At 31.2% G+C, this 18,201-nt stretch overlaps 2 protein-coding genes across 4 annotated transcripts; one reads left to right on the top strand and one right to left on the bottom strand.

Moving 5' to 3' along the window:
* The first annotated feature begins 740 nt into the window (after window positions 1–740).
* On the top strand, window positions 741–3,006 carry Rpb10 (DNA-directed RNA polymerases I, II, and III subunit Rpb10). 3 transcript variants are annotated; one of them, XR_011174854.1, is made up of 3 exons: window positions 741–1,006; window positions 1,262–1,488; window positions 1,570–2,033. XR_011174854.1 is itself a non-coding variant. In XM_069125976.1 (3 exons), exons 1-2 carry the CDS (start codon window positions 912–914, stop codon window positions 1,368–1,370), a joined length of 204 nt encoding a protein of 67 aa, XP_068982077.1. In that variant the 5' UTR covers window positions 749–911; the 3' UTR covers window positions 1,371–1,374; window positions 2,776–3,006. The 3 variants fall into 3 exon arrangements, 1 of the variants encoding a protein (XP_068982077.1); XR_011174855.1 differs by lacking the exon at window positions 1,570–2,033 and adding an exon at window positions 2,776–3,006 and having other exon boundaries at window positions 749–1,006; window positions 1,262–1,522; XM_069125976.1 differs by lacking the exon at window positions 1,570–2,033 and adding an exon at window positions 2,776–3,006 and having other exon boundaries at window positions 749–1,006; window positions 1,262–1,374.
* path (solute carrier family 36 member pathetic) lies at window positions 1,511–17,016 on the bottom strand. The gene is made up of 9 exons (XM_069125913.1): window positions 16,775–17,016; window positions 5,463–5,674; window positions 5,198–5,296; window positions 4,825–4,975; window positions 4,630–4,751; window positions 4,158–4,516; window positions 3,917–4,100; window positions 3,032–3,198; window positions 1,511–2,924 (listed from the first exon to the last, which is right to left on the bottom strand). Exons 2-9 carry the CDS (start codon window positions 5,612–5,614, stop codon window positions 2,683–2,685), a joined length of 1,476 nt encoding a protein of 491 aa, XP_068982014.1. The 5' UTR covers window positions 5,615–5,674; window positions 16,775–17,016; the 3' UTR covers window positions 1,511–2,682.
* Window positions 17,017–18,201: the final 1,185 nt, after the last annotated feature.

Raw genomic sequence — 18,201 nt, 5'->3', positions numbered from 1 at the left:
ATTCTCGCATTGAGAATTTTCAGTAATTTTTTCTGGCGTGGTGCAGTGACATGGCTAAATGTTTATAATAAGTTAATACTTATTATAGATAAGTATAATTTTTAAGTAAATGTTGTAAATAAGTAAATATTACTTAATTTAAATAACTAATTAAATCTAATGTTTAGGTCTAGCGGGTAGTGTCTCTTCAGCCTGCGGATATGTTTCGACGTATCAAGTAGTCCAGTAATTAGGGGGTTTCGATGTTTGTTGACTCTTTTGCTATATCTGTCGCTGTATTTTGCTATTTCCTCTTTAACTGTTGGTATCTTGAGGTCGCGATTAGTTCGTTGGTCACATACCAGGGTGCATTTATAATGGATCTTAGCGTTTTCGATTGAAAGCGTTGAAGTATTTCAATGTTGGAATTACTTGCTGTTCCCCATAGTTGGATTCCGTAGGTCCAGACAGGTTTTATTACCGTCTTATAGAATGTAATTTTATTCTGTGTGCTTATGACGTTGTTAATGAGAACCATTTAAAGAGAGACTTTCGAATTCGAAATACGATTTTATTTCTGTTACATTGTCTACTACAAGACAGGACTATATACTTAATAGTCGCAAATATAATTTCTGGACGTTTACAACATCCATTGTAATATAAGTTTGGGTTAAATCTTTACAATAGCAATAAAGTAATAAATGTACCGGGTTTTCCTCGATACCGTTATTTTTTGGATTATCTATCTAACTGTACTTTCGTTTAGGTGGTTGTGCTGGTAACACTGTTTGAAATGTTAGCCTTCAAGTGTTTCAATCGCATGGCAATTTGAACGAACGATATTATTGAGCAAGTGGAATTTACGTTTATCAACGACAATATCACTTTGAAATTAAAAAATCCGATTGCTTAATCAAATTAAAAACACGATGATTATACCTGTACGTTGTTTTACGTGTGGAAAAGTGATCGGTAATAAGTGGGAAGCTTATCTTGGTTTGTTACAGGCAGAATACACTGAAGGGTAAGTATATACATTGTCATAACAAACTGTGAAAACAAATTAAATGAGTGAAATACGGCATAAATTAGATATACTATAATGTAAATAACGTAATTTATATACTGTGTTTGCACTAATAGGAACTCTAACCTTCACTGTATAGAGATTCTAATGAATGAAATGAGATTTTTAACTATTTTTGTTAATAATGAGTACATCAAAATATTGTCTATGTGCTGCAATCTTCTATATGTAACCATATAATGTATATTACAGTGATGCTCTTGACGCATTGGGTTTAAAACGATACTGCTGCCGTAGAATGCTTCTTGGACACGTAGATTTAATTGAGAAGCTTTTGAATTACGCACCATTAGAAAAATAAAAATATGAGGTAAAAATTCTCTCATTTGACTTTAAATATTAAGATACAAATTACCAATTATATAATAGGATATTGTTATTTATACAGAAATATTTCTTAGGAAATGTATGATGACAAGGTAGAATAAAAAATTCAAAAGATATTGTAAAATGGTTTGTATTTAAATATTGTAATCACTTCATTATTTCTTTTTCACCAGGAATATGTAGAAATTTCCAACAATTGTATAAAAAATCGATTGATTTATAACAAGTTCGCTAAGCAAAAATTGCTTCGAAAGGATTTTGCTTTCTTTTAAATGTACATTTGTATTAAATGCAACACAGTAGAATGATACATTTGCTGCACTGTGAATCACATACATGAAACATGTTATGGCTTGTTTACAAATGTTTGAATTATTACAATAATACATGCTATTAAATTTAGGAAAAAAGAAATGAAGGTTATACTTTAAGATTTGATTGTTAATTCATAAGACTAACAACACGCAAACATACTTCTCTATGTATTAACAATTTTTATAGATCTTAATTGTAGCTAAAATTTTTTAAAATTCTTTATAATATGTTTCAAATAGGGTACAGTTATATGTGCAGAATATAAAAAAAATGTTCAAACGTAATTTATCATTATAATAAAGTAAAAAATTCCAATTTGTTATTTGTAAATAATATCAATCAAAATTAATTAAAACGTATTGCTCCGATGTAAAATATTTCTTATGAATACTGTTAACTTCTCTCAGTCTAGTCTCTTCACGAATTAAATAGAATATATATACTATATATTATGTTTTAGGAACAGAGTAAGTTACTAGATATATTTTCAAATTAGTCACTTATTAACGATTAAATCTTCTCATATAACCTCCCCTAATAGTTCTCATTTTATAATATAAATTGTTTGTGCGTAGATATTATTTGAACTATATCGAATGTTAGTTTTCCAATTTCTCATTCCTAAAAGAATTTAATTTTGATTCATTGAATTCTCATTTGCACAACAACCGAAGTTACGTTGGTTAGAATTCATTCTATCTTACTAAAATACTAGGGCATGTCTTGTAAGCATAATATGATCGCATCTAAATTTCTGATATAAATTTTATCAAACTTCTGATTATACGTATCTTACAAAATAAATTGATATCTTCAATTTATATCCTATTTTGATTTTCTTGATTGTCATCATAAAATAATTAAATTATCAGAAATTTATTGCATTAAAACTTGTTAAATGGCTTCCAAACGTTTTTGGAGTTTGGAATATTGGAATATTTATAAATCTATGTATATGAAACCAATTTTTCTTAACTGTAAAGTTCCGCGATTTGCATTAATGCACTTCGAGATCCAAATATTAGAGCCATAAGCCCAATAATACATATGATTACGTTTTTCAGTGCTACCCAATTTCCAGGTCCAAAACCAACGTCCCAATAAGTGACGGTCTCGACGAACACAGGAATTAAAAGTCCCAATATTGAAAAACAAAATGCACCAATTAGTCCAATAAAGGGTTCGATAGTTGGTACGATCACAGCCAATAAAACTAAAACATATAAACAGATTTCTTAAATTTGTAGGATTCTGGAATTACATTTATGAACTTGAAATAAATGTTATAGCGAAAATTTGGTTATAAATTAAAATACACACCTGCTCCTGTGACCATAGCTGTTCTTAAAATATAATTTGCTAGCAGTGGCTTTTTCTGAAATCGATCTTTTATACCATTCCATGCAATGTCCAGGCAAACGTAAAACTGTAGTCCAAATGTGCAATAAACGGCAAGAGCTATTAATATCTTTACGATTTGAGCCGCTCTAGAGAAAAAAGATATAATATATAGTCAACGCAATAGTATTACTCAAAAACTTAGCCCTTTTGCGGACGGGGCTGTTCGATGAGCGAGCATCGCTGTGGACGAGAGGTATTGGCGCGCGCAGTTGAGAATATATACACGTTGAATGTTCGCGTTATTCATTGTCGAGGCTTGTATTATTTTCATCAATATTTAGTTCATCATCATTGTCACTATTACTAGAAATATTGAAACATCTGAGCCGATTCCTTGTTGAACGGAATTCGTTTTCACTGCCTGAAGCACTATCGTCGTCTCCTATCTTGTCAGGTTCATAATGCTCGTCATCACTACTATCACTATCCAACATGTCCTTTCTGAATATTTTAGGCATCGTGTATAAGGTATTATAAAAAATACATAAAACATATAAAAATTTTGCTGATTCGTCTGGTAATGCCAATGAAATTCGTTTTGACTCGACCATTATCTTACATCGCGAGTTTACGTTAAACGGAAGATAAAATTTCTAAAGATCTATAATTTTCTTTCATCGAAAACATAATACTGTTTAATTTATTATACCCATATGTAAATACGCATTACATTATCGCCCAGGAAAATAGACGTACGCCAGCCATTTCAAAATAAGGTGAACCGATCCGGAACGATGAACAAATTCGGGGGCGGCTATATCCCGATACCCGTCCGCAAATGGTTAATCTTATTGTGATCCTTACACTTCTTCCGTTGGTAGATTTAATGTGATACTGCCTAAAGTATCGTCCTGATACCTCACGTATCCCAAGAATCCAAGTAAAATGTAGATGAACGTAACCCCGGACATTCCCTTATTGAGAACACCGCAAATTCCGACAAAATGTTGGGGTGTTTTCATATTATTCTCCAGTGGCATTACAACTCCTATAACGTCATTCTCTTAGTAAAACATCAATATTCCTTTAAATAGTTGAATAATACCTATTGCTTCCATTGCAAAGATAGTAATGCTGAAGAATCGCGGGAAGTCTTGAATGGACGCGAATAAAGGTACAGAGTTGATAGATGGCATATCCGTAACTAAGTAATAAAAAGTTATTCCTAAACCTGATCCCATGAATATATTGGCTACCATGGAAACAGGTGCAAGATATTTCAGATTTGGTATCCAACTGAGCAGTATCAATGGAATCAGTAAACAGGTTGCCATTAACCGGAGACCGAATTCCGATTCCGCATAATAATACTTAATGATCTGATTAAAGTTTGCAGCAACGATCACTGTGTACACACTACAGGTACCAAAATACGTTGCGAATAAACTGATCTGTATAAGGTATCTGTAAATAATATATTATGTGGTTATTATCCTATTGAAAACATGATTCCTTAGATATTTTTAAACTTTATTTCATAAATATAAATATTGTATATTATTGTCATGATATCTTACCTGATCGGCTTTGAAAATTTTCTCCCCCATTGTGGTCCCGTGGCAAACGCTACTTCTGCTACATCGGCAAAACTCATTTCTGTACGCCTCGTTTTGTAATATAGAACATGTGCACATTTTACCTAAAATATTAATGAGTCGTAACTTAGTTTATTGATTCGGTTATTGTGTTCAATATCATTGGTATTTATGTACCAAAATATAGGCGCAATGTGTGCATACGAACGCCACCAGAACTGTGGCAAATACACCAACGACAAGTCCAGCATTCTTGAAAGCAATTGGCATGGATAATATTCCCGTTCCAAGGGCAGCTTTCAACAAATGCGTTAATGTGTCACCGTCCCTGAAAGGAAATTACGGACTATTATTGCTGCAATTATTTTGGTATAAATGTGTCACTTACAGTGATATTTAACTTTCATACTGTTTAACATTATATAACATAGATATTACTTATTTTTGATTAAACATCACAAATAATATAATAACCCTGAGTATGTAACATAAAAGTTAAGAACATCAGTTAATTATATATTTTTATATCAATTGCTATATCGCGACTTACGTCGTCGGGTTATCAACTTTTCGTTCATTGAAGGGGTCGAAGCTTTTTCCATCACCCTGTCCGACCTCTATATCTCGTGGAGCGACTTGCACTTTGTATCTGCAATAAATATGAATAAATTCTACTTTGTTTAACATTTTTGCTTAGCGAATCAACAAGATTGTTGTGTTTCACGATGATATTTTTGTTAATACGATTTCTTTAGTTAATAGGGAATGAATCTGAACCTGTGAATAAGTCGAGTAAATATATAGTAAATTCTTACTTGGACAATACACCATCCTTCGCATTAGACCCATCTTGGGGTAGGAAGGTGTCCATTTCTGTCGGCGCTTTGTATTCCTGTAAAAGACGATCATTATATAATAAAATTCTAAATAACAACTCATTTTCTTTTATAAAATAATGTATTTTCATTGATACTTGCCATTGTGAATACTTGTATGTGTATATTTTGGTTTGATTATTGTACGTTATCTGCAACAAACGAAATTATTATTACAAAAAGATATTAACATACAGTAGCACATATTACAATATCACGAGTGTACATTTAAAATAGTGTAAATTCAAAAAACATAAGCTGGTTTTAAAACAAATTAATGTATATATCGCATTTATTTGCACAAACAATTTTCCACGCTCGTGAATTAGAGTTAAACGATGGAAAGTGAAATAATACTACTGTCATAAGTTTACAAATTAATTATTATTTGATTTACCATACAATGCAAAGTTATGCATACGCGACCGACTATCGGTATTCTTCTTCTTTACAGCCTACGCCTTTCACTCGATTTACATCAAAACAGTGCAATTGATTATATGTTTTGACTCGATGGAAATTGTTATCATTAATTCGTTAAATCATAATAATAAAATTCTTTGTTTTTTTTAGGATATTATTATCGTTGATCGGTATTGATAGTACAATTGATAGGAATTATATATAAATAACGCGATCATATTATAGCATTTATAGTACATATGGTACTACTATATTAGATAAAATGAAAAACGTGTTTCCGTAAAAGCTTTTTGAAGTCCAACCTCAGTATACGCTAGTATAAGTCTAGCTCGAAATAAGACTTTATCAGCAGAATAATCGTTGACAATATTTGGAGAGCTACTGATATCGTAAAAGTTAAATATCTGGTATAGAACAAACATTTGTTTCTCTTTGTAAATCGTTGCATACGAAATTTGTGGCACCTAATTGAAATTAACACGTTGAATGCCACGGGGATCACCGGTGACCGGCGCACCAAGATTAGCAGAGATACGTAATTTGAACAAATGTCAATAGTTACAAATTTTTTATTATTACCATCGTTACTACAATGGTGTGACGACATTAATGCAGTATAAAGCACATAAAAATAGTTTCATTGATACATGAAATATAGATCTATCATGTGCGTCCGCCACCAGTGGCCATTGAACATGGGAAAAACCCACTTTTCCTTGTTTACACAAGGGAGATTATAAATTGCTATGAAATTATTTTTATCATATTGTAACTCTAAAACGAGTTGATCTACGTAGAATCGAAGTATTATTACGTAAAACATCATGTAGAAACAGTATTTATTTTCAAGACCTCGGCCTTGCGTTTCTAAGTGTATTAATGGTGTAAATACGCGGAAATGCATAACTGTGGGTGGCGGCTGGCATGGAAAATTAACATAAACGCGTGAATGTTACCTGATACAATGTCAACAATTGTCTTCGTGATATTATAAGAATTCAAACTAAACTAGCAAATATTCAAATAATATTAATACATTTTTTAATTTATTAATACTTTTAATAATAATAAAATATAAATGTATATAGTATTTAATGTGAGTATATACTAAAAGTATATTACTTTACTATCATATCGCTTTACTAAAAGTAAATTAAAAATTCTCTTCTTCTTGCGAAATTTAAGGTTTATAGATAACAAAAGGTTGACAAGGGCTCAAAGATAATAGAAACCTGTGGAATCTTTCCGAATATTTAATAATTTTGAGATTAGGCTTTTTAAATCTTCAATGACTTTAAAATTAAGAACTTCAAACTTTCGAAATATTTGAAATTATCTTACATATTGATATAAGTACGTGCGAATTAAAATACATATAATCAGTAGATTAATCAAGTTAGATAATGTTGTGTGGCAATGATTGACCAAAATGTTCTCTACATAAGTAATCTATGACACAAAGAATCTTTTAACAGAGTTGTAGAAAACAAAATAACAGGTTTTTCCAGCATAAGCAGTATTTTCTGATGCCGAAATAAATTAAGTAATACTGATCGTTTAAACCTATTCAGAAAAATTCTTTTGAATGCATCACAATTGAATGGTTTAAGTGTGTATAATTATGTTGCTTAAAAAGGCCAACAGATGAAAGACTCCTTTGTTCGCTAATACTATTGTAACATGCAAATTCTTTCTTAGAAATTGAATAAAGACTGTTTCTCCTAAAGTAAATTGCTTAATTTTTTTCTACTAGAATCCTAATGTTATATTATATTTGTACTATGTCTTATTTTACGACCTTCAAATATATGAGATTACTTCTCCGAAAAATAAAAACTTATTCACTTTTTTTCCAATTACAATTACAATTATAAATTATCATAATAAATAATAATATAAGAAATTAACTAAAAGTCCCAGATATCGGAATAGCTATTAAGTAATTTTAAACGTTTATTTCGGTCTAATTTTATGCAATGTTGTTTATTTCAAAATTCCTCTTCTATAATTATGATATAATATTTACAGATCTCTCCATGACTCTAAGATGAATAATACTAAAGAAAAGGAAATTGTTGATACGTAATGACATTTGCAAGTGAAATGCAACAGGACAGAGTGCTGGCGAGTGAAACCGTAGAAAAGTGTTTCATTGAGAATAGCATTTATCGATCATCCTTGACGTAACGCCGGACATTGTCCTCAAAAATATAGAACCGTTGGCAATTTGTAATACGGTGACCACTAACGGATGCGCGCGTCGGGTCTAAAAATAGTTGGGAACCATCACCTAAATCCCTCAGTCATCTCGTATTTACGATTCTATAATAAATATATGAGCACTTGTGATTCGGTAAAGAAATAATTTTCCATTTGTACATGTATTTGTACATATATTTGAATATATATAGTGTGAGTGTATAAATAAATTACTTCAAGTTTCATTTAAATCGAAATTTTACGGCCTAAAGGGACTAAGTAGGACTAACAAGAGATAGAAGTAAAAAAATAATGATCACTGCAGTAAAACTGTAAGTAAATTGGTTTAGAAAAACGTTTACACCAGGGCTAAAAGTTTTCAAATGCTCGAATATTATTGAGGAGCCTTAATCTTGTACCTCCATAAAAGCTTTAAGTACCTTGTGCCACCTTTTGCCCACCTATTGTCTTTGAACACTTGTAAACTTTTTTCTAAACCAATTTATTGATAGCTTCACTGCAGTGCTCATTATTTGTTCACTGCTATCTCTTGTTAGTCCTACTTAGCCCCTTTATTCCGTAAAATTTCGGTTTAAATGAAACTTGAAGTAATTTATTTATACACTCACAATATATATATTCAAATATATGTATAAATATATTTACAAATTTAAAATTATTTTTTTATCGAATCTACAGTAAAAATTATTATAGAATCACGAATACTCATATATATATATATATATATATATATATATATATATATATATATATATATATGAGCATAAATGAATCTAGATTCGATAAAAAATAATTTTAAATTTGTAAATATATTTGTACATATATTTGAATTTATATAGTGTGAGTATATATATTTTATGTAATTTATATATAATATTTTATTATTATATATATAATTAAACAATTTATATATATATAATATGAATAAGGTTTCAAAGTAATCCGAGACATAAAGAGATTCCAATAAATACTAAATTAGGTACATATGTATATATTAAGAAAGAAAAGAAATATTTCGAATTGGAGTACAGTAATAACTCATTAATTTTAACAATGTACACATTCGTGTTACTCATTGTCAATGCAATATAGATTGAAATCTCATTCGCCATTGATCATTCATTGCAAGATAACCGAGAAACCGGTAGAACAACTTTGACTCACGACATCTGGTCAAATTGCGCGTAAATTGCACATTTATATTCCGAGACAGTTTATATGTCAGTAATACATACTCTTTTATTACACGGAGTAACCATTCAAGTGTTCACTGTGTTTAATAATTTAATCCCGTGTTTTTTTATATTTTTATTCGCAATGCATTTAAAAATATGACGTTGCATTGTGCCAAAAATTAGATATCGCTATTACGTGGGAAGTGCAAATCACTTTATGCTTGAAATATTGGCTTCAAATGTGTGTCTTAAATTTGGAAATGTTTCATTTAGACATGTAATTTTGATTACCACGTAAGACGTATCTATATTTGAGATTAATTTTTACGTTCCTCGTGACGATAATAATCCCTAATTTATGTAAATTTCTTTCTACGCTCTCAACGGTTCTCAGAAAACAAGAGGAGAGAAAATTGTAACTTACTGAACAGGATAATCGGCATGACGTTGCGAAAATTGTTATACACGTGGTTAGAGGTTCTAGGTATACGATTGTGCGGCTGCATCCAAAGACGCCTTACGAGGCGCCACATTGACAATACGGTACCACAATCGCGCCGTCGCAGAGGTGCTAATTAAAATACAGTACACTGCTTGAATCTCTAACAAAAATCGTTTGTCTACGATTAGGAGCTGCGTCGGAATGAAAGAGTTTTTCAAGTTACAGAAAGATGACTAAAAGCATTCGGCCGCACAATATTATAGAATTTCATAGTTTAAGGTTATAAGAGTAATTGAAACATGGCGCTGAAAAATTTCAAGGTACATCCTAGTATTTAAAATTAGAAATTTATTTTATTTTTTATAAATCTCTTGATCCTATATTTTCTCAAGTATGTTCTACTATTTAAAATTAGAAATTTAATTAATTTTTTCTTTTATAAATGAATTTTTCGATCTTATACCCCGATTGCTCTCTTTATATGTTATATAATAATTCATATTCATAGTGAATATTACGTTTTTATTCATCTGTTGAATAGGGAAATGATTGAAATGAATAAAATCACAGAATTCCTTTTGAGAATGTAATTGGAATTTTTGTGCTGATAGGTTCGAGTCACGGCAATTATGCGAGAATATTTTGGTTTCATTTATATGGTGTACGATAATCGGTATCTATAGCAAATCCTGCAATGTTGAATATAAGGTTATAGCTTAAGTGTTATTATACGATAAAGTGACACCATCCGATAAGAGAACAAAATAAATATGACACGACAATTTGCTGTCGCTTATGCACGAAACTAGTTGCGGTTACGATGCAGTCATCGCTATTTCGTCGAATAGAAACTGCACACTTGTGTGAATAGACGAAATAAAAGAAAAATTATGTAATTACTGTGCACTTAAACTCGATAGTGCATTTCCAGATCACCTATCGCAGTTTTTTCTTCCCTAACAGTTTGCTCCCCATTTTTATAATGTTTCGACAAATGTACTGACAACGAACGACGTAAAATCAGATAAGAGAACTATGACATTAATTGTGCCGACAGTCCTAGCTATTCACATTGAAATTAATTAATCTTTAATCTATCCTTGTTAAGGCGACAATTACAGGAGCGAGTGTTACATGGAAAATTAGGTCGTTCAACTTTCAGAGTTAACCTTTCGTTCATTGTGGTCAATTTTACAGTTAATGTTATTATCAGATTACTGATTAACCATGTATGTGTATAAAAAAGCAAAAGAAAGAAATGTTTCGGAAATAGATTCGACGTAGAAGATAGAAATCACGTGGAATGGAAAATCACGAAAAAGGAACTTTGTCTGATTCGTATCTATAATGCATGTAAATAAAAAGATAAGGTTAATGTTAGTGACCCCATGCTTCACTCCTACTCTGTCAAATCAAGTCGCAACGATAATATTTACAATGATTTATGGTACGATAGTTCTTTGTCGTCATAGTTGTATAAAGATATAACTGTTTTGTTGAACTTCGCCGCCATGGATCTATGTACTTAGTGAAAAACATATTCTACGTAAATATACTTGTTCGCTTCTGGAATTAAATAATGTTCTACATATTAAACTTTAGATAATTAATCGTGATTCATTTTGGCTTAATTGTATGTTAAATGTTAAATGAACGTAACAAATGAAATCAATCCAAGTGATCGAATTTGTACTACCTTTTAAATCACTTCATTAAACAAAATGCAAATCTCAGATTTCTATTATCAAGTATTTGAGATATAATGCAATTTTAGAAGATCACAAAAAGATTATGTAAAGATAGAAACTAGTCAATGAAAATATTTTTGTCTATACCGTATAATTATTCATATCTTCTGTTCAATTTCAAAACGCTAGTAAGTACGTATGATTCACGGTTTTAACAGATTATACGCCGACAATGTTTACTTGCAAACTTTTTTTAGCAATGTCATTCAGCAACCTGTAATAGTTGTTTGCAAAAATTTAATAAATGTTGCAAGTATTGATCGAATGATCACAAATTTATAAACTTATCGGAATGATTGGCATTTTATGTATTTTTCTCTGTAATCATTGTATAAATAAATCAACGATTTTTGACCTTTGAAAGGTCCAGTCTATAATTAGAGAGGGGGTCGACCAATAGAGTTTTCGTTTTAGTTTTTGTTTAGTTTTAGAGAATTATTTAGAGTTAGTGTTTAAATTTAGAGAACCTTCGCTCTCACTCGCGCATAGGATTAGCCAAATAAGCAAAAGAATCCTCAGAATTGTTACTTCCATGTAACTTCTAACTATTACCTACTATGCTGTATGTATTTTTACACGTTTGTTTTTCTTTCGTGAAAACATGATGAAGCAATTTTTCAGAACTACTAGTACTTCCAATATAAAGTTATAAAGTCATGATCTTCTAGCATTTATTAGGGATTGCTACGAGGTTGACAATAACAAGAAAGAAAGGAAGGAAATTAAACGTCATACGAGATATATTTGAAACAGATAAAAGTTCTACTATAGTATTCGTACCGTAATATTTCCAGTTAGAATGACGTTTCATACGGACTTTCAAGGTTGCTGAAGCTGAAAATGTGCATCGTTTTTCGCGCGGATTTCTAATGTTAAGATATTTGTCAAATGTTCATGAGGACGAATTTTTAAAACCGTTTATTATCGTGAAAAATGGTCCTGATTTTTGACTTTAGCGACTCAAAATACTCTCGGAAAGATACATTTAGACCAAAAATTTTGCGACTTGCAATATTGTAATAAATCTTAGATGAATTATGAAGAACGACTCGATAATTACTTGTAACGTGAATAAAATACACATTATATGAGAGAGAAATATTATTTAACAAATTTTGTACTGTAGCATTTAAAATTCTTTTTCGTGTTTATTTCATTAATCATTACATTTCAATAGCATCGTTGTATTAGTGAAAAACACGTGTTTCGATAGTATAGTCACCTGTATCGAAGTTGCTGAACGCATTTGAAAACTAGGTCACCTCGAGACTACGTTTTCTAGTTCGTTGTGTAGATGTCAAGGTTTATCTCTACGACCGGTTCGTAGAATTGATCTTTTCAAGAGCAATAAAAGAGAAGAAAGCATTTCGAATAGAACAATTAATCACTGCGGGTGGTTGATTTTATTCATTCTATCCTTAGACCGTTGTCATCTAACAATAATTGGTTGAATAAATCGCAACCTTAGGCCGGCTTCATACGGCAATGCGTGTATAATAGATACTAAATATGTGTATGATAGATACTAAGTAAAATCCGAATTTTACGACGGAACATTAAAACAAATTAAGTTATCATCGCTGTAACATTATCAAATTGACAAAAAAAAAAAAGGCGTAAAAGTCAATGGACAGTGATGTCATGAGTCGTACTTTATGCAGATGGAGGTGGGAGGATAAATAACGGTTGTTATTGGACGAAGCTTATGTCATGTAACACAAGCATCGTAGCAGAAGAACGGTAATAGGGTAAATAATGTGACGTTGTGTATTCCCTTAAGAGAAAATTCTACTGACAACTTTTTCACATAACTTATCATATTTTACTTGTAATTCTCAATGAGAATTGACTGTAAAATTCGTCCAAATAAAAAAGAAAAAAGAAAAAAACTTATCATAGACAAGGAAAAACGTAAGGTACTACTTTTGTATTTATTTTCCTTGTCTTTCATACGACAAGTTTTACAATTAAAAGTTGAAATATCTACTAAATTAATAATTTTTTGACATAGGTGAGCTATTAATCTCCTATAGAGAGTCTGAATCTGCACCGATTAATGAATTAAAAAATATATAATTCTGTTCAAAAAACAAAGTTGACCTCCACATGATCTTTACGCACCCACCGATAGGAAACTAATAACATCAAATATGTCCCTCTTGAAACTATTCTATCCTTATCTGAAATATTTTCCGATCGAAAATATTTCAGTTTAAGTGATTCACCTTGTATATTTACTAGAGACATGTAACAAGGAAAGTCAATCTCGTTACAGTTACATGTTAGATAGATACATATGTATGATAAAGTTGGTACGGAACTACAAGGTCAATAAAATTATTCATACTACATAAAGATTCTTGAATAGTTTCACCTTCGACCGGTTTCCTTTCGAGTTCAGGGAGCTTGATGCTCATGCTATATTTATGTATTTGGATACATACTTTGGAATTATTCCTAGAAACTTTATTTTTTCAGATTTACTTTTCTACTACAGATTTTTTTCGAATAAAATTGTACTGATCCTTCAAAATTTCTCTTACAATTCAAGGAAATTATTATTAACACTTAGCCAACCGCGCGCGCCACAGCGAGCTATACGCTTCCACTGCGCTCGGACAAGCCAACTTATACGCTGACTACCGCGCATTTTTCCAAGTATTGAGGACTAATGTTCACTACTTAAAAAACAAAGAAGTCCAAAAATTACTCAAGTGGTCAATTCTACTTTGCGGTAATGATTTTGTTTAACGATTTCACATATTGTTTATACAAAACACCAAATTAAAAGTATATATTAGAAGTATAAAAGAATGTAGGTGAAATTAAAAACATTGAAGATGACTAAAGATAAATAACACGACTTGAACGTGAAATTAAAAATGCATAATGCATTTTAATATCTTTTTACAGTGTGATATCGTTTGGCTATAATTTTATTTAGTCATAACCGATAGTGTAACTTCTTAATTAATTTTAACATTACTAAATTGGTGTATTTTATTATATACTGTACTTTATAAAAGCAGAAAAAGTGACGCAATTAATTGGGAACAACTCCAGGTAAACAATAACTGATACTAACAACAACAAAAAAAAAAAAAAAAGAGAAAACGCGTTGCCAAAGTCAAAAAGGGAGACCTCTCCGTTCGGTCACGCAGCGACGTCCTTTACACAGGGGAGATCTCCCTATTAGGTAGGCTAAGTGTTAAGAACGCCAAATACCTTTCGTTCCAAGAACTTATTGTTGCATGGTCAAGGTCGACTAAAACCTTTTCATAGTTCTTTGAAACAGGATTGGCCAAACTTTCCTTACGTTCCAAGAAATATGTCTCTGCTCCCTTCTGGTGCAACCCATATTATTTGGCAGTGCTATAATAGGCAACGTAAAAAATTGAAAATTTTATAATTCTTTTATGTTTTTCGTTAATTATACTATAGATATGCTGAAAGGTTACAATTTGAATAATAAGTAAGATTTCATTTATTTCACAAAAAATATAAAAATGTTGTTATGTAGGAAATATCAAAATGGTCGCGAAAAATATCCATTAATGTACACAATGTACGTGCATATGTAGATTGCAGAATATTATCATAAAAACTAGTCAATGAAAGAACATAAAATCTAGAATAAAAATGCATTAGCTACAATGGATTCGCTTTCTGATAGATGATTTGAATATATATTAAAAAATTTAATTATAAATATAATTATAATAACAATACTCTTTTATCTGTCTATTTATACAAACGATTGTTCCAATTCGTCGCCAACTTTTTCGAATGTTACATATTTGATAAAAAAAATTAATTGAGTCTATAACAATTTGTTCAATTGACTGTGTTAACATGATGCAATTCATTATAACAGTTACCTTTATTACAAACAATTCCTTAAGCCATTGTTTTTTCGAATGGCAAAGCGATAAAATGGAAATCAGAGATGATTTTTCAACCATATTATAGAGTCACATATCAATGAGTTCATCAATTATTGGGTTGATGTTGACGTGTTATGTATCGATAAGCATACAGCATAATAACATACTGTCGCGATAAAAAGTGTAAATTAGTTAGAAGAAAAATCGATTTCCGTGTGGTGAAAGGGTAACGAACGAATTCGCCTGTACAGAGAACGGGAGTTTCGATGCGCAGGTCCGAAATATCGACTCGAAGTTACATCATACATAGCTACCGTGCGATGGGACTGCTATCACGAGCCATACAAGTCGTGTCTACACAAACTTAACACCACGTGCTCGTCGCAGCGTGGCTGTAGTGATGAAACACCTTGTAAAGTTCATAGCTTATGCATTATAACAACCGTTATATTTATAAATCATCGTTCTTTAAATTTCCAAATTCTATGTTATTTTTTATTATACCTTATTTATGTATTATTAAAAAGAAGAGTTCCCATACTCATAAACTTGCCATTAGGATGTTATCAGTAATCGAGAATAGATTTCGTTCAACGGCAGCTATTACAAAACTAACATTTAGTCTTCTGAATTAAGATGAATCGCATTTTTTTAACGATACATCAATAACCTTTGAATCTAATCTTACGTTATTTAAAATTATTTAATCGATAAGTTTATACGAACATAAAACTCACAAAGAGCTCGGAAAGTAAGATGTAAAACAAGGGGGAATAAAATTTCACTGTATTAAAATGCCGTTCATTTCTTTGAATTTCGTATACTGTATACAAAGGTATAGGTTAAGGATTTACAATAAATAGCAGTTGAATGCAGCTGGTTCGATGCGCGCGTGTTAAATCTTCCAAAATGTATGTATGCTGACGGGTGGGAATTCAACAAAAAAATAAAGAGAACCAGTAAAATTGTAAATGTGTCGGTACTATCCAGATTGGCGTGACTTCTTAGGTTTAGGTACAAAAATATACTACCCATATTTGCGAAACCTCTCTTGCTTAATGGCTTAACCAGTTCGGAGCGTGCCAATGAATTTCAGAATATGGAATGAAATTTGTATTGATGATGATTCACTATAATAAAATCCATACTGATCGCGATTAATTATCGTCGACCACATAAATATTAAATATTTTCGCGCGGGAGCTTAATTTGGAAATCGATCAATTGAAAAGAACTTTGATCATCGTTCTTCGTGTGTTTTGTAATTTAAATCGAGTATATTAGCTTTTAAATAGCGATAGAGGGAGCGATAGTGTAATAATGGATTTCAAATGTAAATCGAGTGTACACGCATACCTACCGTTAGGGACACAAAAGTTATTCGGTGTTTTTAAGGTGTATAAAGATGAACGTGGCATGTAAGGACCGATTTCGTAGTCCAATGTTACTTCATTTCTGGCAAACGGCGGTTCAGTACAGTGGATCAGTCAATTTATTACAACACAAATACGCCACTGTACAGTGTACACTACACGAGTGTGGCTCGTACTCGTGCCACACGACCACAGTATTCTACCGCGAAACACCGACTGAAGGAGAGTGCCGTGCTGTCCAGACAAGAATAAACGAGAATAAACTGAAAGTTTTTGTCCGCGGAAGAGCGTCCACTGCGTTTCATCAGGCAACCGCTAGAGGTCGAACGTCCTATGTAGTGATCAGTAGTCCAATTTCGGTTTATCCATAATCTTTAAAATCATACCAGAATAATTAACTACACAATTAATTCTCTTTTTCTGGTATCGAAGTTCAATGTTAGTAGTAAAAGAGAGTAGGCGAGGATAAATAATAAATATTTAGATATGTATATATTTATTGAATAGATTCTGTGAGTATGAAATTTTTATATTGTTATTATTTCAAATTTTCTATATCGAGACATTGTTTTTTGGTCATCTAAAAAAATATTATTTTTGTTCTTTTTATTTAATCGACTTATCTGTGGCTTGAAATAATTTATCTATCTAAATTAATATTTGCAATTAGAGGTGTGGTTTTTGTGTTAAGTTAGTTCGCCGAACACGTGGTAAGGATTGCATGATGAAATCCTGGCCGGCGGTGTCTGCAGTTACGTACAGATATACAGGCAAATAAAGCGATGCGATTTAAACGATCAAAATGTCAATCAATTCCGTCTATAACCAATCAAATCTTTTAACCGTTACCGCTAGTAATATATGATATTAATCAGTATTACGCAATTCCTATACCAAAAACATTTTCATTAACATTTTTTAACATTTATATTTTATTAACATTTATTTTCTATATCACACTGATGTAAAATAGCATTAGAATTATGAACATATTGCATCGTATTACGAAAGTTTTGTTCTTATCTTCAGAAAACATAGACGATGTTGAGTTAACGGGTCTTGTTGAAACATTTGATAAGGAGGAAAAAAGGTATTGAACGTAATTTTCATCGGAGCAATCTGATCGCGCAATTCATGATCATATACGCAATTGAGCGTGGCTACGGTTCATTGATAATCGAGAAGAGTGTGCTCGATGAAATGTAAATGCAATCCATGCGAAATGTTGCAACCTGTCATTCAATTGTATTCATGCCATCTTGAAAAATTTATTTGAATAAAAAAATTTTGTTTTAAGTTTTATTGATTCATTAATATTTTGTTGTCGATAATTTTTGGGAGGAAAAATTAAATTAAGATATATAATATATAAAATTTAATAAATCGTAAAACAAAATCCCGAGAAAGCATAACA

This window comes from Bombus flavifrons, chromosome 1 (genome assembly GCF_040668555.2).
Source record: "Bombus flavifrons isolate JBK064 chromosome 1, iyBomFlav1_principal, whole genome shotgun sequence".
In the NCBI taxonomy this organism is placed as follows: domain Eukaryota; kingdom Metazoa; phylum Arthropoda; class Insecta; order Hymenoptera; family Apidae; genus Bombus; species Bombus flavifrons.
Note: the sequence above shows the minus strand (reverse complement) of the source record. Positions and strands in the feature narration are given on the sequence as shown.

Bases quoted from the DNA above. Each gene is read 5' to 3' on its own strand.
- Rpb10 (XM_069125976.1), top strand. From the start codon at position 912: ATGATTATACCTGTACGTTGTTTTACGTGTGGAAAAGTGATCGGTAAT. The intron at 1,007-1,261 runs GTAAGTATATAC...TGTATATTACAG, and splicing joins CAGGCAGAATACACTGAAGG to TGATGCTCTTGACGCATTGG.
- path (XM_069125913.1), bottom strand. From the start codon at position 5,614: ATGAAAATACATTATTTTATAAAAGAAAATGAGTTGTTATTTAGAATT. The intron at 4,752-4,824 runs GTACATAAATAC...TTAATATTTTAG, and splicing joins CACATTGCGCCTATATTTTG to GTAAAATGTGCACATGTTCT. The intron at 3,199-3,916 runs GTAAGGATCACA...TTTTTTCTCTAG, and splicing joins AATCTACCAACGGAAGAAGT to AGCGGCTCAAATCGTAAAGA.